This window comes from Rhynchophorus ferrugineus, unplaced genomic scaffold (genome assembly GCF_030347505.1).
Source record: "Rhynchophorus ferrugineus isolate W39M unplaced genomic scaffold, kcgeb_rfMv2 rfM6, whole genome shotgun sequence".
NCBI classification, from domain to species: Eukaryota; Metazoa; Arthropoda; class Insecta; order Coleoptera; family Curculionidae; genus Rhynchophorus; species Rhynchophorus ferrugineus.
The window spans coordinates 6,178,409-6,204,171 of record NW_027472585.1 but is presented as its reverse complement, the minus strand read 5'-3'; the positions used below and the strand labels follow the sequence as shown (position 1 = coordinate 6,204,171).

Sequence of the window (25,763 nt, the reverse complement as noted above, 5' to 3'; positions counted from 1 at the left end):
GTACCTCGAAGTATAAAGTGGCTTTTCCAGGGATTACGTTTCCAGCCCCTCTATCACCATACCCCAAAGATGGCGGGATCACCAGTTTCCTTTTCTCTCCTACGCACATATCGACCAGACCTTGGTCCCATCCTTTAATAACTTGTCCAACGCCCAACTGGAAGGAGAATGGTTGATCTCTGTCTAAACTGTAAAAAAGATACGATTTGCATTAAAACTAGTCAATAGCCATTAGTAAAGTCAAATTAAATTGAATCTTAAAATAGAAACAGTTTTGCAAAAAAAAGTTATCAAGGCGATTTTTCTTTGGAGGCAAGACCAAAGATCAAAGAGAATCATTTATCAGTTAGTCATAAAGAACTTAAATATGGGATTGTATTAAACCATCAAACCAATTAGTAATCCAACGCTATCCAAACAAAGTTCATCGATTAAGTACCAATGCTTACCGCTATATAACAAATAAAAACTTCACGATGACCTATAAATCAAATTGATCTATGAAGTTACCCTTAGGTTAATAAATCACAACAGTAAAGGAAATGATACAGCTGTATCTATCATTTTACTTTGCAGTCATGTATATGTGAGCATCCATCCTGAATCAGAACAAATAGCGATAACAACAATTTGAATTTATGAGAATCGAGGATGAGTACGTGGGGAAGTGACAGAAACTAACGGAATTATTTATGGATTATTCGAGTGATTGACCATTTACAGTTGATGATACAGGAGATGGAGCCGGGAGAAAGAGACCGTCGAGTATTTTTTTCTTTTTCCAGGATGGCCGGCAAGAGCCAAATGGTCAAATGGCTGAAGTCGCTTCGAATTCGGTATAGAGAGTTGTTGCGAGCGAGAGAGACCCTGGGATACAACTGGGATTGTCGTATTTGGTTTAACTAGCGGGGTTTGTGGATGGGTAGGTCTTTTTTCTATTATTTATTTAATACATTGTTACTAGTCGTTTCCGTATAACCTACAATTTGTCTTTATGATGACTTAAATCTAGGTATATAACTAGGAGAACCGATCGGCCCTATCTCAGTCTCTGGTGAAATAACGTTTATACATGTCACTATTGTATTTTTTATTATATGCACCTCACTACACAACACTACACAAGATCAGATCAGATTCTTTTGAGTCTGTGTCCTGTTTTGGTGGTATCCAAAAGCTGCAATATTTTAATATTCTAATGAGGATGGAGTCTTTCCTCACACCCCCCTGCAATTCTTTTGATTTCTTGAGTGACTGTGGGTATCTGAAGGTTTCGATATAGGTAATCAGTCCTATAGTAATTGGATGCGTCCACAATACCTCTCAGGACTTTGTTCTGAAAAATTTGTATTTTATTTATTATACTCTTTGTAGAACATCCCCAAATTTGCTTATATAACAGCAATTTATTATGTAATGATAATTGTGATTTTCTTCCAATTAGCCAGTACATTTTCCTATATCTTTTTTTATTCTTTATATATTCTTTATATGCGAAGTTTTGCATTAAGATTAATTATATATATATATATATATATATATATATATATATATATATATATATATATATATATATATATATATATTTGTGGTACACCTGCTTTAGCTTCTTTTACTGTAGCCTAAACATTCTGGTTGTGATGTACGATTTTAATAGTTCGGTTTGGTAGCATTTTCTGTAGTTTATGTACAAGGCTTTCATGCCAAACCTTATCGAACGCTTGTGCTGCCTTTCGTAGGTTTTTCAATAACATCTGCTATTCTGTGGACTTGGTCAATTGTTGAATGCTTATTAATAAACCCAAACTGGAGTATTGATATTAGGTTTTTTCTCTCTATGGGGGTAGAAATTTGATCAGATTGTTATCGTGTCAGGTGTAGGCATTATCGTGTCGTGTGTAGGCACCCAGCGAGAACCTCACACTGAGTATATTCGTGAAGATTTACACGAACGGGATAGCTGATTCTAGGTGTCTGTTCACGTTCTTCATAAACCAAGGAGCACTGAGTAAATGTGTCGAGGTTTTTATAGGTCCAGCTCCATCCTTGGACCCTTGAATGTGGACGGGACTTGGGTGTCTTCTCTTTTAGTGTTGGGAACTCCATAATTCTGCAAGTACCTTTTATCTCCTGGGGAATACTATACTATTTACAAAGACCAGTTCGGATTGTTGTTATAGCTATTTGTTCTGATGCAGGGTGGATGCTCACATATATCTGTTATTTTTCACTCTGTCCTTATAAAGAAGAAGTAAAAATAAAATAAAGTGTTTTAAAAAGTAAAAAATACCAGTTAATACAGTAATATATTGTTTATAGAAATTAGATAATAATTAAGAAATTAAACATAAAAGTAAATACCTAATAAACCTTGTCAAATGATTTGACCAGCAAAAACTGGCCTCTCCTAATGAAGAATTTCAGACAAAATGAAAGTGGCGAAAATATCTCGATGAAAGTAAAAAATTCGAACCTCATAAATATAAAGAGCGATAAAAAAAGATGGCCGGTCGGTGGAGTAACATTAATTAGAGAAAAAAAGAGTGAAATAGAACACTATTCGACTTATACGTCTATTAAGCTCTTTCTCAAACCCTCTGCCGCAACATAAACATTTCGTGCCGCGTAATTAAGCCTTATCTAGATGACGGCCGATTAGATTCGGTACACAGAACGTAGCTTATGTCGAATTTAAATGCTGAAACATTATTATTGCTGTTTTATTGAAGGAAACTAGGCGACTATTTCTGCCGCTACGTAAACCAGAAAATATACATTAACGCTATTGTCAGGGTAATTGAAAGGCTCTTCTACGACGAACAATATACCACATTTTATGGAGATCAAAGGTATACATTATTTGTATTATTATTTCTTTATCTGTAGTCATTTCTACGAGGGTTGTATAACAAATACCCCACCATTATAAGATTTACAGGTTATAAACCGACAAAAGTTGTTTGTTTGTTTTGATCAATTTCACAGACAGTGACAAATCTATGGTTATTATTACTCTGATTGAAAATTCCGATGCCAGAGAGAACAGATTGCGTTTCTAATCAGTTACTTTAAACAGGAACGAGATAATGGAGGATCCTTCTTGCCAGTAAATATTAATTTGCTGCGATTTTTATTGAAAATATATTTTAGCGTGTTGCAGCTGCACTGAATATTAGTATGAACACGGTCACTGAAATATCTCAAAAAATAAAACATATAATCTTGAATTCACCGAAAAAAAACCGTCCTCATGCAAGACGGGTGACGAATCAAGATCACCTTGATGTTAGCTCTATCAGAGATTAAATATATGAAATGTATAAAAATAGTGAGTAGTTTTTCAATACAAACATAACTTAATACAATTATTTCAGAGGAAATTGTTCAGAATGGGACCAATATACCCAATGGTCACTCGTGGCATGATAATAAAAATAGTCCTTCGGTTTGGATGAACTCGACCAGACACAATGAAGAAGGCATTGACAAATGATGGAGTTGTGAACAAATATTAGACAGATTGGAAATTAACAGTTTAGTTATTCACTTGAATGAAACTTTCTGAATATGATATGATTCAATGATGCCAATTTCTAAGACAAGTTAATGAGAATGGAAACAAGTAAAGGTGAGTTAATATATGATAATTGTAGGAAATGTTATTGTAGAGTGTAAAAGACATATGTGCACAGATATGTGTGTAATTGTTCAGAATGTACATGAGCATTTGGTTAAAATGTGTCAGGAGAGATAGAATATTAACAAATTAAATTAATTTTAGCAGATATGACAAGAACTAAGCGTAAAATATGTTCTCTAATGAAAGTAAAATATAATAAAAAATTACTTGGATGTACATTTGTTAATTAGGTGGATTAGGTCTCCAGGGAATACAACTACAAACGCGCCTAGAACTCTAACTCATAGGTGTCATATAAAAAAGTTTAATGTAAATACATAACTGTGTAGTTAATTGTAGTTGTAAGTCCTTTGATAATATATGCATTAGATTTACTATAACGTTAAAATAAATTATTTTTGATAACAGTATTTTTATTATTTTATTTAGATTAGAATTTTGTTGTATGTCAAAGCCAAACTGAACTAAAACTCATAGTTGATACGGCAACATTTACAACAACAAATTTAGATGACGTATGTACAAAACTTCTTTGGATAGACTATATTAATAGTCTAGGTCTAATAGAATCGTTTTAATACCACACATTATTTTACTTATCATTTTATTCCAGTTAAAAAGAAATACAATGCTGTCTGATATGTTTGAACATGTAACCGAATCAGCTTACAAATGTCGTCCGGTTGTCAAATGTCTGCAAAATTCTTCAAAACATTAGTGATAACAAGAGGTTATAAACTGACAAACGCTGTTTTGGTGCTTTGCCTGTTTTGATAAATTTCAAATAGCTTCGTAATATAACCTTCTAAAGGTCTGGGACATGTTTTAGTCGAAATGCCGCATTCATACAGTTGGTGAGTTTTATAATTCTCTTTATCGATAGTATGGTAAAAACTACCATGCAGCAATTGATTTTGTAAACATAATTAACAATTTAACTAATTCATTTCTCTGATATCCTGAACAGTGAAGTGCACAGGGTCCCCAATAGATTAAAAACTGCCCAGAGAGCATATCTTCCAAAACGATTACATTTTTTTTGAATTATGCGAGTTAGAAGCAAGGAAAATTAAGACGTCCACATTATTTATAGTTACGGTTCTGAATTAACGGTTAATCGTATCTCCACACTACAGTAAAATAAACCTTGTACTAAACGGCACACGCAATTGTTAGGTCCGCCCCGAAAGAGAGAAAAAGTTTCCGTTCACGCGATACGTAAACTTAATCCTATAAAAGGGACCGTTCCGGGGCGGGAGAGGGTGAGGGGAAGGGGGTATCCTCCGTAACATTTTTCTCCGCTTTTATTTCGTCCTCTCGCTTCAAGACTTCTCCTGACCGCACGGTCGACCGGTGAATATTTCAATTGAAACTGTCCGATGAAAATTTCATTCGTCGTAAAGTTGACGACAGTTACACGGAAAAGAGCTTCTGGCGCCGGTGTGATTAGCCGGCCTGACTTCTAATCGGTTCTCTAATGAAAATTAAAGCGGTTTTTTGTTCTCCACCTATTAAAACTCCCTTCTGATCTCTTTGGGTTTGATACTTTTTGTTTTTGTGTGGTCATAATTTCATTAATATTGCATATTTATTTATGGGGCAAATATCATAATAGACTAGTTTAGACTTTTTAGTGATATTTTTCATAAATATTAATATCAATAATATTTAGATTTAGGTATATTAGAAATTTTAGTATATTTAGTTTTACTATTGAGGCTGATTAAGTAACTTTGGCCAAATAATGTATTTAACAAGTTAATAATCCATTTCCGTATTATTATACCAATTTTTAAATTAGATATAAATCAAATATATTTTAGAATATAGTTCTTGTAAAGTAGAAATGTACTAACATATTGGTCACTAAGTTGTGTAAGTCGATAAAAGATAGGTGATTAGCTGGCGTAACTTGTAATAGGTTCTCTAATGAAACTTAAAACGGTTTTTTGTCGCCCGCCTATAAAAATTCCTTTGGGATCTCTTTGGGTTTGATGCATTTTGTTTTTGCGTGATCACAATTTTATTAATATTACATATTTATTTATGGGGTAAATATCATAATAGACTAGTGTAGACTTTTTAGTGACATTTTTCATAAATATTAATATCAATAATATTTAGATTTAGGTATATTAGAAATTTTAGTATAATTAGTTTTACTATTGAGGTTGGTTAAGTGACTTTGGCCAAATAATGTATTTAACAAGTGTTAACAATCTTCTTTTATAATCAACATATTCGGAATTATTATAACAATTATTATTATAACAATTGTTAAGTTAAATTTAGTTAAAATATATTCCAGACTATAGTTCTCGTAAAATAGAAATGTACTAATATATTATATAGTAATACATTGGCTTATGGCAGCGCGTAATCTCACAAAACCCAAGAACCATTGAAAAATAAACGAATTAGAATAACAATTGTTGTAAACTTGAGACTATTAGCCAGATTTAGCTCCCTCTGACTCTACCATTTTAAAAATTCTCACTCTCCAGTTAACAACAATTATTATTAATTCAATTAGTCCTGGACCTAATCACTGGGAGCCAGATCTGGATTGTACTGAGGGTGATGATTGTAATTTTTTTGTGACGAGTTTCAATTCACTCAACTTAATCGTTTTTATCAGCTAGTAACTCGGTTGCCTAGTTGTTCAGTAACCAAAATTTGGTATAATATGAGAGAGAAAAGCGGAGATGAACGGATAACAGGTCTGTTGAAGATGTATGTAAAATATATTATGCGAAACATCATCGAGCAATGAAAACTAATTAGGCAGAGGGACGGAGCATCGGACGTTGCGGTCCCGATCCTTAGCTCCACGGCCGAGGTCAGATGGAGGAATTGAATTTAGTTTCCATAAAGGGATTCCCCGTCGCCGTTCCTTTGTGATTCCCGATTTTAAATTTTCTCCGAGTCGCCCGTCTGGCTCTGAATTTTTAATGTCATACCTTTCCGCCAGCCGATGCACGTTCTATTTATATTAGTGAACATTCCGCTTTTATTAAATCGTTCGACGACAGGAATTAAAGGTGGCGTAGGGCGGCGGATTCTTCGAATTTCCTCCACGGCCTTCTCATAACTCTCCTTTTGATAAAAGCAGGTTAGGCGGAATTATTTTATTAGGAGTGCACAACCTTTAATTTTAAAAGAAAAAGTCACCAAAGAACGATATTGTTCATCAGAATTTCGAATCAGAAAAGCGATGATTATAATATGATAACACTAGATAGAGAAAAATCTATGTGGAAACAATTCCTATAAGTTATCTATAGGGGATAGACAACGTAATCTCAAGAAGACAACACAGTTTCTTGCATGTAACTGTTGGCACAGCTTCTATGCAAATACTGCTTTCAGTGCATTATATACCTTCTTTTTTTTTCTTCTGGCCTAAAACTAGGCGGTGGAATGCATGACGCATGCCTGGCCGCAGAGACTAGCCCTGAAGTGACAAGTTGGACCAGGTTATGTGGGACTGCACGAGGACCCGGCGAAATAACAGATAGTGAAACTAACTATTGATTCGCGAACTTGAATTAACACATGACTGGGTGCTGTCGCATGGGGACAAAAGTTCTGCAGCGTCGGATGAGGTCGTTTCAGCCTGGAAAATGGGGAGGTTAGCGGTGACGCGGTACTAAGCTTCCAGCCTGTCGACCAGCTCGCGAACAAGCGCGTTTTCAGAAGAACTTAAGCTGAGTTGTTGTTTGTGGAATGATTGAGATATAATGTGCTTGATTTCTGGAGTGTCATTTTCTCTGAGTCTGAATTTGATTATTTCTAACAAACCATGGAGTGTTTAAAATTCTCCTGAGGAGATTATTTTCACCTGGTTAGGTGTAACAAACTTGAAGTAGACATTAGATGGGTAGAGGAGTACGGACCGAATTAAAATATTGTAAAATAAGTATTTGATGAAGATGGGAAGATTTCTAGAAGGGCAGATCAAAGAATATAGCAGGTTTGCTATCCCCGAACCTTTCTGGATTTGGAAATGCTAATCGAACCGTCGGTCTATATACTTTGTTCTGTGACGGTTAAAACAAGCGGTTGGTTAAAAGTGTAAAACAACTTAAATGTTTAATTCTTTACTATTCACAGTAACGACTAAGAACCACATATACAAAATATGGTAAAATATCATCAGCGAAGTGGAATAGTGGTCCAAATCTAAAGATAATTGATAGAACAAAATGCTAAACTGCGAGAGAACTGATGCAACGATTATAAAGCGTGGACACTTGATGATTGGAAGAATGAGGTGTGGGCTAACGAATCACCGGTTACATTATTTCCCACAAATCCGGTGTGCTTGCTTCCTACAGTCAAACATGTAGAACGAACTGATATAATTTGGGCGCACAATATACTGGGAGTGAATGAGTTTTAGAAAAAATAGCGGGTAGTAGATTTCTACCTTCAGCATCATTGAAGTGATTGGCAGATGTTTTGGTGCAAGAACGGGACAATATTCCTTTTCAAACTGTTCAGACATTCTACGAGTCTATGTTAGAATGTTAATTGTTCATATTATTTTGTTTATCCCATGTAAATAACAATATTTATATTCTATAGATGCGGATTAAATTTTCAAGTATTCTTTTATTATTGTCGTTGTTCAATTTTCTTTGAAAAATATCAAGTTATAAAACCTATTTTGCAAAGCAATAATTAAAAAGGGCAGCATAAAAAGGAACCCTAGTCGTTGAGGCTGCTTAAAATGCATAACCAACTAATACATAAACATAACATAAAGATGGTTGTTGCAGATCTTCGGGCCATGGGTGGCAGCTGTGGGAATTTCTCCGTGTAAAATCGTTTTCCCGGGCCAATGCCAATCTTGTTGTTCGTGAGCGAAAAGCCGAAACTTTGATCAAAGGTTGTAATCTGGGATGTCGCGCGGCCATTTATTTATCAGGCAACATAATGGTTTAATATTAAACGAGTTTTAATCGATATCAGTTCCGTAGTAAGTCTCCAGTAATTAGGGATTAGAACACAAAAATTGAACAAAAAAATATTGTCGAAGGTAAAATAATATACAATAGATTTTGATTTAGCTCTTATATATCAGATGTACCCAAAACTAATTACCGGTTAACCCACATGTTGCTAGGATTATTATAATTTGGCACATGGGTCATTTTACTCTACTGACATCATGGTCTATATAGCTATACACATCGAGTAATAGAGAGTAAACTATGGTGAAAAGTTTTGGTTTACCCGATATCCAGATGGGTTTATATCGGCTATTCAAGTAATTTGATAGGCCAATTTAAATCTCCATAAAAGGCACCTGCAAAAAACCTTTCGCTGTGAAGACATTTGATTGGTTATTTGATAAAGTTCGCCATGCAGCTGCGGTACGTGACAGCCCTGACGTCTTGACTCGTTTGTTCATATAAGACTATGTGGAATTGAAGTTATAGAGTCATCCTCCCGTGTTAGTACGGAATGTAAAGTTATCTAGGTAAGGATGATGTTCATCATCTTTGCAATTTTCTAGAGGCGAATGAGAAAAAACGAATGAAACTTAACTTATGATAAGCGCTTCAAACGATTTCTTAAAGATACTAGCCGAAGGATGTATATTCCTGAATCCATGAGCTCTAATAGATAAAAGAACAAACTATCTTGGTTAAGTAGCCTTAAGCCAATATTTCATTCGGGTAATTATTTTTTCTTTAATGAAAAGAACACCTCAAAGTAGTTATTACATTTTTAATTGGTGGCACTTTAACAAGCTTGTTCTTACTAGGGTAATAAATTTTGCACTATTTAAATATTGAGTCGCTTTACAGCAAAATTCCTCATGTATTGAACTTCAGTTAATCCTCTCTTAATAGATTTTCATTCAGGAGCTATTATTTTAAATGAGTTACAACTAATGGTCCAAGATGAAAAGTATATATCCAAGATAAAGTTAAATCTCTATATCGCTGTGGCTATACACGTTTCACGAAAGTAACACATTACTTTTCTTATTTAATGAAAAGAAAAGATCCACTTAAATTTGCTGGTAGAAACACTAAAAAATCTTAATGTACGAATTCAAGTTAAAAAGAAAATTCAAAAGTAGCGATTTCGATGTGCAAGACAAAGAACGTTCTGGTAGACCAAAAAAGTTGCGAAGATGTGAACCCGTAAGAGTTATTATATGAAGAAAGAACCCAAATTTAAATGGGACATATTATCATACTCTCAGGACTCTTCAGAATTTGTTTCGTCTGACATTTCAACTTCGTCTGACTATCAACTTTTCCCAATAATGCGATACGCGCTTGCATAGCAGTACTTCAGCAATCGAAGAAGTTAGAAAATGCTTCGATGAATGATTTTACTCAAAGGACAAACAGCTTTTTTGGAATGGTATCAATAAATTGCTTGAAAAATGGACAAGATGTATAGAGTCAAATGGACAATAAATACTTTGAATATTTTTTTTCTTTTACTATGATACGATAGAGCGAATATATAGAGAAGGCTCACACCAAATTGTAACTAAATCGGCTAAATAGAATTTGAGGTATTAATATAACAATATCGAATAAAATATGGTACAAAGAAACGCGTTTAAAATATCGTTTTAGATAATAAATCATTAAAACACCGAAAATACTTCGAAAATAATTTTAATTTTGAAAAATATTCCTATAGATTAAGTTTTACAAGACAAAACCATAAATGTCGGTACTTAAATATGCTATATTTAGCGAAAAATTTATAATTTATGTACTACCTCCGTTAAAAAGCTTTCGGAATATATGCCTAATGGAAAAAAAAACTAAAAGAGATTATAATTTGCGAGTAACTGAAAATGGTAAAAGAGCAGATGGTAAAAGGTTTCGCGATGGTTGAAATTGCGAAAAACCGAAAGACCTTCTAATTAATTACGACAACATATATAACGTTTCTGAAATCCGGACTGTCTCTTATTTTTTAACGATGAGAGCCCTTAAAGCTCCTACCTCGTACCCCAGAGCCGTTAAGGAAGATACGGCGACCCGCGCTGCAAAAGCCGAGATCAAAAAGATGGCCTTAATATGCGAAAATTCACATTTTCTGCACTTTAGAAATTAGAGCTGGAGGCCAATATTCCAAAGGCGGTATGGACAGTGGCGTCGCGACCGATTTATTCCATAATATAATAACTAAAGAACCACTGCGTCAAATTATTTGTTATACAACAAAGTAACAACAAATTAACAATAACGAGTATTCGAGAACCATGTTAGCACTATTGGAGGTTATATTTATAAAACAGTGAGTAATTTTTTCGATATAAATATTATTTAACAGAATTATTTCAGAGGTAAACTGTTAATCTGGGAAATATCCTTGAAAAACTTAGGGATATGTAGCTGTTTGAGTTTGATGTAAGTCATGCTTTCAAACACTGTTAGGAAACAGGAGAATGTGAAGACAAATCACGAAGAGGTCTACTTTAAAACATTGCTTTCGAAAGAATACCATTTTTAAAAGCATATAATAAAATTAATGAAGAATTACAATTTCAGTTTATGTACCTAGATGAGGCATAGATATTTTAAAATTGAATATTGGGTCACTTTTGGCAAAATGTGTAAAGATAAGAAAAGTTGATGGTAAGAGTTAGAATAACGTTTTATTAGGTTTTGTTACTCATAATATTTTTTAAATTCATTGCAGATATATTATTATTCCTGATGGAAACAGGCATGGCATTATTACTGGAACTGAGTTAGTGTTTTCTCACTCACTAAATATAAGTTCAATGTTTCATATAATGTACTATTTTTTAGAAACCAGCCTGATACACTGTGAAAAGAAGCATTCTCTACAATAACATCTTCGGTTTGGATAAATTTCATCAGACGGACAGAAAAGAAAAAGCATAGAATCATCAACAAGTGTTCTATATACTAGAAATTACCAATTATTAAATTAATTATTTATTTATTTGTATATTATAGACCCATCAGCCTCCGGAACTATTTAGGGTCTATTACGGATATAAAATATACAACACATTTACGGTATCAGTCTAAGTATATAATGTTATTACAAGTATGCTGAAAAATGACAAGCAAAACATGTAAATGAATATAGATACATGGATATATGAATACTACAGTATAATGGTCGCATAATCCATAGCACTGATAAGGATACTCCAGTCTAAGACACTGGTCCATCGTCTTTCCCAGGTTGACCAACCGTCTTTGCGAGTTGTATCTTCAGCATTCGATTAGAATGTGTTTAATAGACAGTGAAGAACCACATTCGACGCACAGTGGTGGACTTCCTCCTTTGATGAGAAACTTATGGGTCAGTTTGCAGTGATCAATGCTACTGATGTTACTGGTGTCAAAACTCTTTTTTCACCTCCCAAAGCTTGTTGTTTTCTGTTAGATCCCATCTGAGTTAGTTTAGAAGTCTAAAGATTCTAGTAGAGTGGTTCTTTATGTCTCTACTTCAGAGGAGAAAATTTTCAGCAAGTGATACCAGAGTGAGAAGGGAGCCACATAAAGGTGATAGTTTTGCGGCTCCTTTCCAATTTAGAGGTTAATTCACAGAAAGCACTTCTAGCGGGTGTAGAGGTAGATATAGTTGGCGGGGGGAATAGAATCGGAGGCGATAACTAATCGTTTGTGTTGCACATCTTGTACTGAGGTCAGGGCCCTATACATGGCAAGCAGTTCAACCATTAATACACTCGATGAAACGGGGAGCCTGAAGTGTCCTTCCGACATCATCGATGCAAATGCTTCTCCCACATAGGCATCGCTCTTGGAACCGTCCGAGAATATGAAAAGGTGTTCAGGATATTTCTCAGTTTTATATTAATTGAATTGGGTGCTGATACTGCCAGAGTCAGAATAGTGATTCTGATAGTGAAAGTGATTGAATAAAACGTTTTTCTTGTGGGTTTATGCCTCAATGCTGACCATTAATAATACAGAATAATATGAGCAGAAACAACTAAGCAACTAACAAAATGAATATATAATTATTATAAGATGTGTAAAAAATCATATTGTAAAGCGTTAAATATTTATATGCATAGATATATGTGTGTGTAATTGTTTAGAATATACATGAGTATTAAGTTAGAATTTATGAGAAGAGAATTGAAACTAACTGTTTTGCATAAATGTCAAATGTATTAGGTAGAATGAGGTGATTACATCTAATTTTATAAAGAAACATGTACACAGGCCGTAACAGAAGAGACTCAGGGGTAATATAGAAATTTCAAAACGATTTAAGAAAGAAAAAAGAACTAAAGGCACTAAAGTAAATATGCCCTCTAACGAAAGCAGCAGGAGTTACCATTAAATATAACTCAAAAACGTATATAAACGTGTATAGAACTACCACATAGGTGGTATGGAAAAGAGTTCAATACAAATATAATTTAAAAAAAACTATAACCTACAAACTATTATCGCTGTTTAATTAACTGTAGTTCAAATTCTTCAGAAATATAAGCATTAGATATACCACAATATTAAAATCAATTATATTTGATAAAGTTATTTTGGTTTCATTGTTTTATTTATATTAGGATTTGGTTGTATCGACGTAATAGTAAATCAAAACTTAAATTTGATACAGCAACGTTGCTTCAGAAATTTTGGTTTATTGAAAGATCATAGATCAATTTGACTATAATTAATGCTTAATAATAAAACATATTAAGGTAACACAACATAAATGTATTGAACGAAATACGCCGAGTCAGCTAGTATTTAATATTAAAAAAAAAAACAGTTATATTACATCAACTGAAATAAACAAAACCCTTATATAAAAAGCGACGTATTTTTCTCTTATCCTAATTAGAAACCCTTCCGTTCGTTTCATGACAGTCGGTTAAAAGTGAGCCTTAAGGTGCTGGTTCTTAAAAGAGGAGACTTAATTAAATATTTACGGGGGTTCATGCGGTGAAGGGGGTAGGGGGTTAGGTTAAGCACGCAGATTTCCGCGACGGGGTTAAGAAATTTATGAGATTCCGTGCCGGTAGGGTGCGTGATGAACCTGGGGGGTGAGAACGCGCGGTTGCGGCCGCTCGACGGTGCGGTTTTTTACTTTTTCCCTTTCGCTTCAGGTGCGAGAGATTCATTTAATTTAATCGTGCGGATTCCCAGCATCCCGTTTTATTGCCGAAACATAACCGTTTCTTATTGTTTCCGAGCGGCTGTTTGTTTAAAGTACCCGCAATAAGAGTGGCAATTAAGTTTGACGCGATGACGAAGTTTCGTTGGTCGCCGAAGAACGCTGAAATTCGTTGGATGTCTTGAAATTGACGCCAAAGGAATATCTATTCACATGCCACCTTGAATCGTTTTGTTTATAAAATACTTTCAAATAAAAAGGCTGATTTAATTTCCAGAAATTTTTTTTTCCTAATTTGTTACCTTATAAAAGAACTGATAAATAACGAGCTAATAAATAACGAACCAAATCAAGGAATTCAAAACTATTTAGAAAATGCCAACCGATGCAACGGAATATTCTATCTGGAAAGTAACAAAAAATATTAAAAGAACCTCAACAACATAATCCATGCAATAAAATTGATAACAATACCTGGGTTTTCTATAAAGACTTAAAAACAATATTTAATCTGCACCTGTCTGAAAAATCTCCAACAGAAGAAAATAACATAGTTGACTTACGTAACATGGTATTGAACTATGGGGTACAACTAACAAATCTAACATAGACATCCTCCAGAGGTTACAGAATAAAGTGTTGCGAGTCATCGTCGATGTCGATTACGTATCCAACAAACTGATTCCACGCGATATCCCCTTAGAACCCACAACGAGTGTGATTCGAAGTGTTAGTGCCAAGTACTGTGAAGTACTTTGCGTCCCAATAGACTTGCCAAACAATTAAATCTGCGCGATAACAGTGTAGTGCATAGGCTCAAACACAAACTACCATACGAATTGATTAATAGACAATATCCCAGCTTGAAAACATATCCTATCTAAAGATATGTTATCCCAAAATATCCCGAAAATATATCCGCCCCGGAATATGCTATTACAAAAAAAATCCGATCATGAGATAATACACCAACATGAAAACATATCAGAGGGTTGATATCAAAGAACTATACGGTTCAGATCTAAGAATTTAGTTGATTAGTCAATTATAAAACCTATGTGGACGCTGCCAAAAAAACGTTCTTCGACTAATCACGTAACGTAGAACTGCACGATGACCTTCAAATCAAGCGAATTTATAAAGTTATCAAAAACTCGTTGGTCGCCGAAGAACGCTGAAATTCGTTGGATGTCTTGATATTGACGCCAATGGAATATCTATTCACACGCCACCTTGAATCATTTTGTGTATAAAATACTTTCAAATAAAAAGGCTGATTTAATTTCCAGAATTTTTTTTTTCTAATTTCTTGCCTTATAAAAGAACTGATAAATAACGAGCTAGTAAATAACGAACCAAATCAAGGAATTCAAAACTACTTAGAAAACTTAACGCCAACCGATGCAACGGAATATTCTATCTGGAAAGTAACAAAAAATATTAAAAGAACCTCAACAACATAATCCATGCAATAAAATTGATAACAATACTTGGGTTTTCTATAAAGACTTAAAAACAATATTTAATCTGCACCTGTCTGAAAAATCTCCAACAGTGTTAGTGCCAAGTACTCTGCGTCCCAATAGACTTGCCAAACAATTAAATGTGCGCGATAACAGTGTACTGCAAAGGCTCAAACGCAAACTACCATACGAATTGATTAATAGACAGTATCCCAGCTTGAAAACATATCCTATCTAAAGATATGTTATCCCAAAATATCCCGAAAATATATCCGCCCCGGAATATGCTATTACAAAAAAAATCCGATCATGAGATAATACACCAACATGAAAACATATCAGAGGGTTGATATCAAAGAACTATACGGTTCAGATCTAAGAATTTAGTTGATTAGTCAATTATAAAACCTATGTGGACGCTGCCAAAAAAACGTTCTTCGACTAATCACGTAACGTAGAACTGCACGATGACCTTCAAATCAAGCGAATTTATAAAGTTATCAAAAACTCGTTGGTCGCCGAAGAACGCTGAAATTCGTTGGATGTCTTGATATTGACGCCAATGGAATATCTATTCACACGCCACCTTGAATCATTTTGTGTATAAAATACTTTCAAATAAAAAGGCTGATTTAATTTCCAGAATTTTTTTTTTCTAATTTCTTGCCTTATAAAAGAACTGATAAATAACGAGCTAGTAAATAACGAACCAAATCAAGGAATTCAAAACTACTTAGAAAACTTAACGCCAACCGATGCAACGGAATATTCTATCTGGAAAGTAACAAAAAATATTAAAAGAACCTCAACAACATAATCCATGCAATAAAATTGATAACAATACTTGGGTTTTCTATAAAGACTTAAAAACAATATTTAATCTGAAGTACTCTGCGTCCCAATAGACTTGCCAAACAATTAAATGTGCGCGATAACAGTGTACTGCAAAGGCTCAAACGCAAACTACCATACGAATTGATTAATAGACAGTATCCCAGCTTGAAAACATATCCTATCTAAAGATATGTTATCCCAAAATATCCCGAAAATATATCCGCCCCGGAATATGCTATTACAAAAAAAAATCCGATCATGAGACAATACACCAACATGAAAACATATCAGAGGGTTGATATTAAAGAACTATACGGTTCAGATCTAAGAATTTAGTTGATTAGTCAATTATAAAACCTATGTGGACGCTGCCAAAAAACGTTCTTCGACTAATCACGTAACGTAGAACTGCACGATGACCTTCAAATCAAGCGAATTTATAAAGTTATAAAAAACCTCGTCTTAGAACATGAAATAAGGTTAGTAAATCACAGCAACATGAAAAAAATACAGCAATTTTTATTTTGTATAAGTATTTACTCTAACTATAGCTTAAACAGTACAATTTAATTTTAATTTGGGAAAAACACAATGAAATATGTTCATCTCGCAATAGTCTTGGTTGTGTATTGATGAAAGAACAATAGCAATAGGGTAATTTAAATAGTTGACAATGCAATAACTGTACTATTTACTACTACATACTTATAATATCAAAAAAGAAAATGTGTACATATAATATTATATATTTTTAAGAGATTTTCCATATATAACCGTAAATATGATTGTAAATGATATCAAGAATAAAAATATGATGAAACTGAAAATATTAGCCTAATAGAACTAATCAATAGAAACAGAATATTAAATATAAACTAATTTCCAAAAATAATAAATAATAAATAATTCATTTCCCATAAATCAAAAACAATTGAAATAGTTTTGACACCTCACAAATAGAATAAACACTTTAATGCCATTACAATAGAATAATTAATTAATAAACGAGCGATGCGAATATTTAACCAAAACTAAAACACTATTTTAATTTTTCAGCGACCTCTACAGCGCATTTAAATTATTCAATTAAACGTTAATCAACCCGCCATATCATCTCTTGCGAATTCGTAATAAATTGCGTGAAAATTTAATAGAATATTTTCGGTTTTATTTTTAAAAAAGGCGACAGTTATATTATAACAGATCGATTGCTAATTTTCCGTATCGATATATCCAATTTATTCAATATTATGCTAATAAGTTCGATGGTTCATTGACATTTCCTGATGGATAGGATGGGTAGTAAAGTGGCTGGATAATATTACACCAGAACGGCAACTCAAGGTGATGATATGAGGCTTCAATATACGGAACATTATATCTGCATAAAGCAATTTAAATACTTCATGTTTTCCATCATATATTTATTAGATTATTTCATAAATTCGGCAAAATTAATTAAATTTTTAATTTACGTAATAGTAAGCTTTAATTTAATTTTCCGTGTATATTATGCCAAAGAAATGTATTTCAATAATCTTTCAATATCGTAAAGTCAGATAAAACTAGCAAGAAAGCTAGATGCTGAAAAAAACATACTATTGCTGATTTCAACAATAATTTTTAGGTTATGTAGATATTATCTCCACGAACACTGATATTCTCTTCTGAAAATAGAAAACATTATATTCATATATTATAATTGATCTAACTGTTTACACATTTGATTAAAGATTTAAACCAAACAACGAAGATATAAAATCTAGTTAGAACAAAGGAAAAATCAGTACAAGGTGATGAGAAAGCCAAAAGATAAAAGAAATAACAATAAACTTTTATCTGCAAGAGTTCGATTACTTATTATGAAGATCAAAGAAGATGATTAACAAGTCTATAACATAAATTCCTCCCGTAACGTAACAACAAGCCATTAATAAGCCAAAAATTAGAGGTATTTGCTAAATATCTGACTAAAGTATATTATTTCAACCAAAGACAGACGGATTACACCATAGTTAATAGTGATAACTCAAAATCACCCAGTTCCCCAACGTAATTAAGAAAGAAATAAGAATCTGCATACTAGAAAGTAAAAGTTAGGATTTTACTGGCAAGAAATTAAATTATGTTAAATTTTACAGACCTCCAGATTACTTTGTTAACTATCTGTTAAAACTTTTTGATTTACTATTACTCAAGAGAATGAGGCCCATAATAAAACAAAATAACCTAATCCAGAACTATCTGTTTAGAAAACACTTGACAATCAGCCAAAGGTAGCAAAGAATAGCAACATTATTGAATGTTTTTGACCGAAAAACTAAGTGTTCTGCGGCTTTGTCAGATGTAGTACCAGCCTGCGATAAAGTTTTGGTATAAAAATATTTTTAACAAAAAAATTGAACTGAGTTCAAAAATAAATAAGGAACTCACTAAAAATTAATTTAAAAATTAAAAGTCGGTACCGAACCCAAACAGTTATATTAATTTATGTGTTTTGTTAGTAATTTAATTTTATGTATATGTCACAAACTTATATTATTATTTTTGTATCGTTTGGGCTTGGCACCGACATCAAGCTGATCAGTTGGTAGTAGTCAAAATAATATTGTAAATAGATAAATAGGTTTAGGTATGTATTAAGCTAAATTGTGTGTATATAGTAGAATATAATATACGTGTAGTAGGTAGGTTAAATAAGGTTTTTGTTCATTTTTATTAAGTTATTACATTGATCATTATGTACATATTTTATTTTAAAATGTTTTTTTTGTGTTAAAAATCTAAGTTTGATAATTTTTTTTTAGTAAGTTCCTTATTTATTTTTTGAAGTCGGTTCAATTTTTCGATATATATATCGAACATTATAATGCATATCTATCAACAAATATGGTTTAAAATAATTCTAAAAACCGAACACATTTTTAAAAATTTTACGAAACACTCTTCGGAAAGTAATAGAATATTTTATTCATTAATTTCGTTCATTTTATTGAAGGAAAGGTAATTTTTTCAGCACCAATTTATATTTCATGGAGGAATAGATCGCGCCCAAATTAGGGCTCGTTCGTTATAGCTCCTGCAAAGTTCCCGATGGCCTTTATCGTTTTCGGTGGCATCGGATATTAGTTGTAAAATTTTAGTGTTTGTTTTAGCCACGTCCATATTTAATTGGCCCGGATAAGTGGGAAGTTTTTGACGAAGATTAGATGCGGGGAAAAAAAGACCGAAAGTTCTTTCATTTTTAATCGACTTTCGGAAAAAGTTCGAACTAATTGACAGGCATGGTGATGTGGGAAGGTGGAACAATCTTACTTGATTTGGATTGTCGTTAAATATTGATTTTTACGAGTTGTTATCGACAATGCGAGTTTTGTTTAACCGTGGGTCAGCTAAGGATATAAAATTCAAGCAGTCAATAACAACCAATAGTTATTTAATAAACAATGCGATTTTTTATTTGTCGGTATTAATTTAGCTTTTAAAATTCGTCTAAATAACGTTTAAACTAGAGTTGGGAACTATCGACTGAAATTGACTATCGACTGTTTAGTAAATGACTACTTTTTACTGTCGACTGTTACAGTCGCTATTTTTGGCTGGACTAATTTTACTACTTAGTTGCTGAAGGAATTTATACATCATAATATTAATATACATCATAATTAATTAATAGTAATTATTATTTTCAGTCGCTAGTTTTTTGACTATCGACTGTTCCGACTGTTTTGCGACTATCGACTGTTTCGACTGTTTTCAATCGATAGTTCCCAATACTAGTTTAAACCATATATAAGCGTCTGTTATAATAAAAATAGAAATGTTATGAGATATACTCTAACTTTATAAGTTATAATGATATTGAAGAACCTGACCGCTCGACTGCATACCGAAAGAAAGGTAGAGGAACGGCTTGAAACATAAGTCTGCATTTCTTGCATTATTTAGAGCTTATTTAACCTGTTTTTATTACATATACTATTCTAGGGGCTAACAAGAACGAACATATACTCGGAATTAATGCATCAGTATGCAAAAGAGACTTTTCTTGTTCATATTTTCTTGATAAGAGAACTAATCCGAAAGCAGACAAAGATTACTTGTTATGGAAAACAACTCGGTTATTTAAAAAAACAATTATTAGTGTAATATGTAACACCTTATTTTTAATAAATAATCGAAATGAATGGGTTTGAGGCAACGATGAAAATACTGAATTATTCGCACAACATTTAGCTAACGTATTCCAACCGAATATAGAATCTACATGCTATATACTATTTATCAGTCCCATGTAGCTGTAAATTTGATTTTTCCAATGATTTCCAGGTTGCCACAGAAATTGGCAACAACATCAATCCTAAATGGCTCCTGAAGTTGATGATATTTCACCTTGGTTATCGAAAGGCCTGCCACAAAAAGCAATACTCATGTTGACATATATATTCAATGCCTGTTTCAGACTGAATCATATTCTATGCTGAATCTAAAGTGAATCATAACTATGCTTTAAAAAAACTGACAAACCCGCAGAACAATTTTGATTTTACAGTATCTGCTATGTACTGCTGATATCCCAACAACAAATAGCAGAACTAGTCGACAGTAAATCCGCGGTAGCCATTTACTCATTTTGTATATTGATCCCAAAAGCCATAGTCAAAGCTTACGAGCTTTTGTTCGGCTATGATGTAGTAACTGTACAGTTGTACAGTACAATCACTATGGACAAATCAATTCTGGACAAATTTAGATGGTTTGCCTTGATAAATCCCAGTTCAATTTTGTCATTTATCTTTTCTTACCTTTGCACAAAAGCATTTTTTTAACTGTGAAATTGAAGATAAATAATCCAAACAAAATCGCTAAGTTCATTCGCGCGCTAAAAAGTTCAAACTTTGAAATGCCAAAATAATGGGTAGGAAACCGTAAGTGACGTCAGTATTTTTGACTTAACATGGCGAATTTCATAACATGTTGAAATCTTAATAATCCCACTTTAAATGTTGAGATATTTTTTTTAATATTTGTTATTATAAGTATATTATTATTTTAAATCAATATCTGTGTGATTCTTTATTACAGTCATCTAGCCTGTTAAATAATGGAGGAACACCAACCATTCATTCGACCAGTTCGAAACCACCAGTTTCGGTTAAACAAATAAGTGCGACGCCACGCAAACAAAAGAACAACATTGCCTAACTCTATATATATATATATTCCCCCACATTCACGGAGTCCCCAAACACGGAACAACGGCAGGGGCGGGGGAACGACTGGAAACATCTCATCCAGTTGGTATTCCCAGTGTGGCCGTTACGCACTAGCGACAGCCTTAAATATTAAGAAGTTTTTTGGTGGCGGGGCAGGATGCAAGGGGGGACGGCGCAAGGAGATGGCGGAGAATACGTAGTCATAAAAAAATTTACTTTAAAAGTTAGAAAAGTTTTTGTCGTTTCTCTTTTCGGAAAAAGGCCCATAGGAGACGTTTTTTCAATGATGCAGCAACGGTAACGGACTACTGTCCAATCTTTCCTTTTATTTATTGAAATATCTGTTGTATACCAGGTCACGCGATGTTTGTAACAGATAACAAACTTGTTATAAAGAAGATATAAAAATGTATATTCGAAAACACACGTTGTACCATTAAATGCAATTTTGTTGTATTCCCCATTCTCATTTTTATTAATAATATACTTTTAAATAATATTTTGATTTTAAACAAGCAGATCCCTAATTTTTTCCTAAGATTTCTAATTTGTTTAAATTCTTCCTCTGGATACTTTTTTTTACTCGTTAGTCCGCCAGGTTGTAATCTTCCACACTTATCTCATCTTTCCAATTTGTGATGTTAGTCTCCTCTTACCCTTTTGCCTTATTGAATTTGTTATTGTCTATTTGCTTATTACCATCATTGATAACTTAAATTTATTCCACATCCAATTCATTCAATAAACACGAAATTATTTAAGTGATACTTATTTATTTTATTTAAATTTTGTCTAAATAAGTTTAGATTTAACTTGTTTGTATGACTTATCTATAATTAATGGTAGTTTAAATCCTTCAATAATATATATATATATATATATATATATATATATATATATATATGCATATGCATTAGCAGTACTATACTGTTAAAATAAATTATATTTGATAACCTATTATATATATTTCAAAGCCAAAATGAACTAAAACTCAGAGTTGATGATTAATAATGACATATCCAACAACATCTGACCAATTGTTAACAAGTACAAAAATCGCAATGCTATTAAAAATCGAATGATAAATCAAACTTCTGTTAGTTGAGAAGAGTAAAAAAACAATCCTCTTCTTACCTATGATAAACATTTAACGTGTTTGCGACAATCCCTAGGAAGTATTAACGGCGGGATTTACGTAAGGCGGATAATGCGTTTGAAATTAGTTCGAGTTTGTTAAGAGCGGTTATGTGGTGGGAATTAAATGCTCAAACTTTATATATTTTTGTGTAACTTTGGTATACGCTCTGGTGCGACGAGAGACGACACGATCTCAAACCGAAAACAAAGAAGCATCATACTTACGATAATTAAAAAGTTACGCTGTAAACATACATCGCATCTGGATCGCTTTGTGGATTAAGTTATCTTACCTGAAACAGAAAAACACATAGTATTAGAATTATTATAAAAAATACGAAATAAATTGATTAAAACAGCCAATCAAATTTCAGTTTTGGTTTACAACCTTTACCAGCTTATAACCTCGAATTATTATCAAGTTTTTTTTAAAGAATTTTGCAGACATTTGGCGACGAAGTTCATAGAACAATTTGGTTGCATGTTCCGACGTATCAGACAATACTTATCTTTTTTAACTAGGGTCGAATGAGAAGAAGGGGGGGGGGAGCTCTATTTTATAAAATTATTATCTGGAGTTTTTTGGGTCCTTGGAATATCAGTATTGTTACACTATAAACAGATCCTACGTAAATATAGGTATAATAATATTTTATATTCCCTACATTCAAATAATGACCACAGCAGTTAAACAATTAAGTATTTAATAACTGACTTACTTAAGGAACTTATCAACAATCAATACCAGGGTCTATATCGATAGTCTAAATATAGCCTGGATGATATTTTTAAGAAGTTAGAGAGAAAGTAATTTTTTATATTATAAGGTCAATATCCGAATCAGAATTCATGATACAAGGTGGTCAACAAAGAAATTAATCTTGAAACGTTATTATTGTAGTGAAGAATACTTTATAATCGAATGCAGATAAGTAATTGAATAAATTTGTATAAATAAATATACGAGATGATACTGCAAGAAGTGCTTCTAATTTAGAACAAAATACAACTAGTTTGACAATAAGATAGCAGCAAATATAATAATTTAAAATAATACAGATACAAAAAATGCGGTGTCAAATTGCCACAAGACGCTCTCCTACTATTGCAGGTTCGAACCCGGCTGAGGCACGGTCATAAATTTGAGTAAACCGGTCAATAAAAAATCATCCGAGTCGCGCCAGTAACCTGGCTGAGTAAGACTGGACGCTTTGGACCTATGGTAAAGAATGAGATAAAGAAGACTCAAAATATTTAAGAAAGTGAAATCATAGTTAAATATAACAAAAGCTTTAAATGTCCAATATCCTCAAGAATTGTTTATACCAGAAAATGAAGACGAATTGATATCACTAAATTTATTTAATTAAAGATTATTTCATTTTTTATATATGACATTGGAATATTTAATTAAAATCTGTGCAGATTATCAATTGAAACTTGAAGAAAAAAATGGAAATATTTAAAAGACTCAATAAGGTGCCATATATTACATAAGACGACTTTTATCAGTTTTTGACCACTTCCCCTATGTAAGAAAGAACTCCCTTTACCCTCTTTAACATTCACTACTCAAAAATCTAACTTTTGGTTTGTTTTAATTCCTATTCGCCGGCTTAGTTGGCGCAGTCGTCCAGGTGACAGGACAGTCCACCTACTGTTACGATACTGCTGAGGCATGGATGTACTTTTTGTTTGTGATTTTAATTGTAAATATCTTAATAGGCAACAGTGAAAAATCTGACAAGGAACAACCATCCCAGTCACGCCAGTAACCAGGCTGGGTAAGACCGGATGCATTGTGGGATGGTGCCTAAGTGGGTTACTAGTCAGTCGGTAGACTTAATACCGAGAACCGTAGTTCCGGGCTCACGTTGTACAGATAAACCCTCGTTAGTAAAAAAAGACTAAAATATATCAAAAAAATATTATTTAATAATTTTTAAGAACGTTTATTGTACATAAAAAAATGGAAAAATCGATTTTGGTTTGATTTTAAAGTATAATCTTCGTAATTATTACGAATTGTACGAACTATCTAATATATAATGTATTTTTTCTAAAAAATGGAAATTGAAATATATAGGCGTGATATTTAATATTTAACAAACGATGACATACAGCACGTAAAATCCGATAAAAGATTATCCGACAGATTCTGCTATGGCGTATTTTTTTCGACTCCTGTAATAGCTGATTATGGCCATTAGTTAAATTTGCAACGAAACAACAACCATCAAAATGTCATACGGTCATTTTTCCCCAAACATATTATTCCTCCTGTGTCGTAAAACCGACAAAACGTCCAGGCAACGCTCAGAACGGGTAGGTAAAAAATTCACACGGCCATGCATAACAAAAAGTGGCGTTGCAGCGGGCTTTTGTGCTATGTGCCAACTCCGGCATGGTGGAATGTTACCAGAACCGTCAACTTTTAGAGTCCGATGTCGTTACCTCGAGAACAAACATAAATAAAATAGAGGTAATGTCACTGTTCTTAATATTTACATAATCTATATGAATAATGATGCAATTGTTCATTTATACGGAATTTTGACTCATGAAGAACCATTGGTTAATCGAAATGTAACGCGAAGATGACCGGAAGATATTTTCAATTATTGGTTTATTCTGGGCATTAGCATTTTGATAACATATACCTCTTTTTATGTTTATTATTTGCCACTAACATATATATAGTAAAAAATCCTAATACCTGCACACAAATTTGGATTTATTAACAAACATTCAACAATTTACCAGGCACATAGCTATATTCATTGATGTGGCACAAGCCTTTGATAGGGTATGGAATGATGGCCTTATTCATAAGCTATAAAAAATTGTCACTAAAATTATACAGCACTTAACTATTAAAATCCTATATTACATCCAGAATATCCAGTATATTGAGTCAAACAGAATGAGCCTACTCAACAATAGAAGACGTTAAAGGAGGTGTACCACAAGGAAGTGAACACATTTGATATACTACAAATGGAAAATATATATTATTTATTAACAAACATTCAACAATTGACCAGGCACATAGCTACATTCATTGATGTAGCACAAACCTTTGATAGGATATGGAATGATGGCCTTATTCATAAGCTATAAAAAATTGTCACTAAAATTACACAGCACTGAATTATTAAAATCCAATATTACATCCAGAATATGCAGTATATTGAGTCAAACAGAACGAGCCTACTCAAAAATAGAAGAGGTTAAAGGAGGTGTACCACAAAGAAGTGAACACATTTGATATACTACAAATGGAAAATATCGCAATGACTCAATTTACTGATTATACTTCAGTTTTCAAGCCACACGAAAATTACAACACGCAAGTGATAA

At 33.0% G+C, this 25,763-nt stretch overlaps 1 protein-coding gene across 2 annotated transcripts in view; it reads right to left on the bottom strand.

The window, feature by feature from the left end:
- Fkbp14 (peptidyl-prolyl cis-trans isomerase Fkb14) overlaps positions 1-25,763 on the bottom strand; it is a 77,743-nt gene that overhangs the window by 3,563 nt on the left and 48,417 nt on the right. For both annotated transcript variants that reach the window (XM_076407810.1, XM_076407812.1), the window contains exon 2: positions 5-188. In XM_076407810.1, the coding sequence (XP_076263925.1) occupies positions 5-188 (184 nt within the window). The remainder of the gene's footprint in view (positions 1-4; positions 189-25,763) is intronic.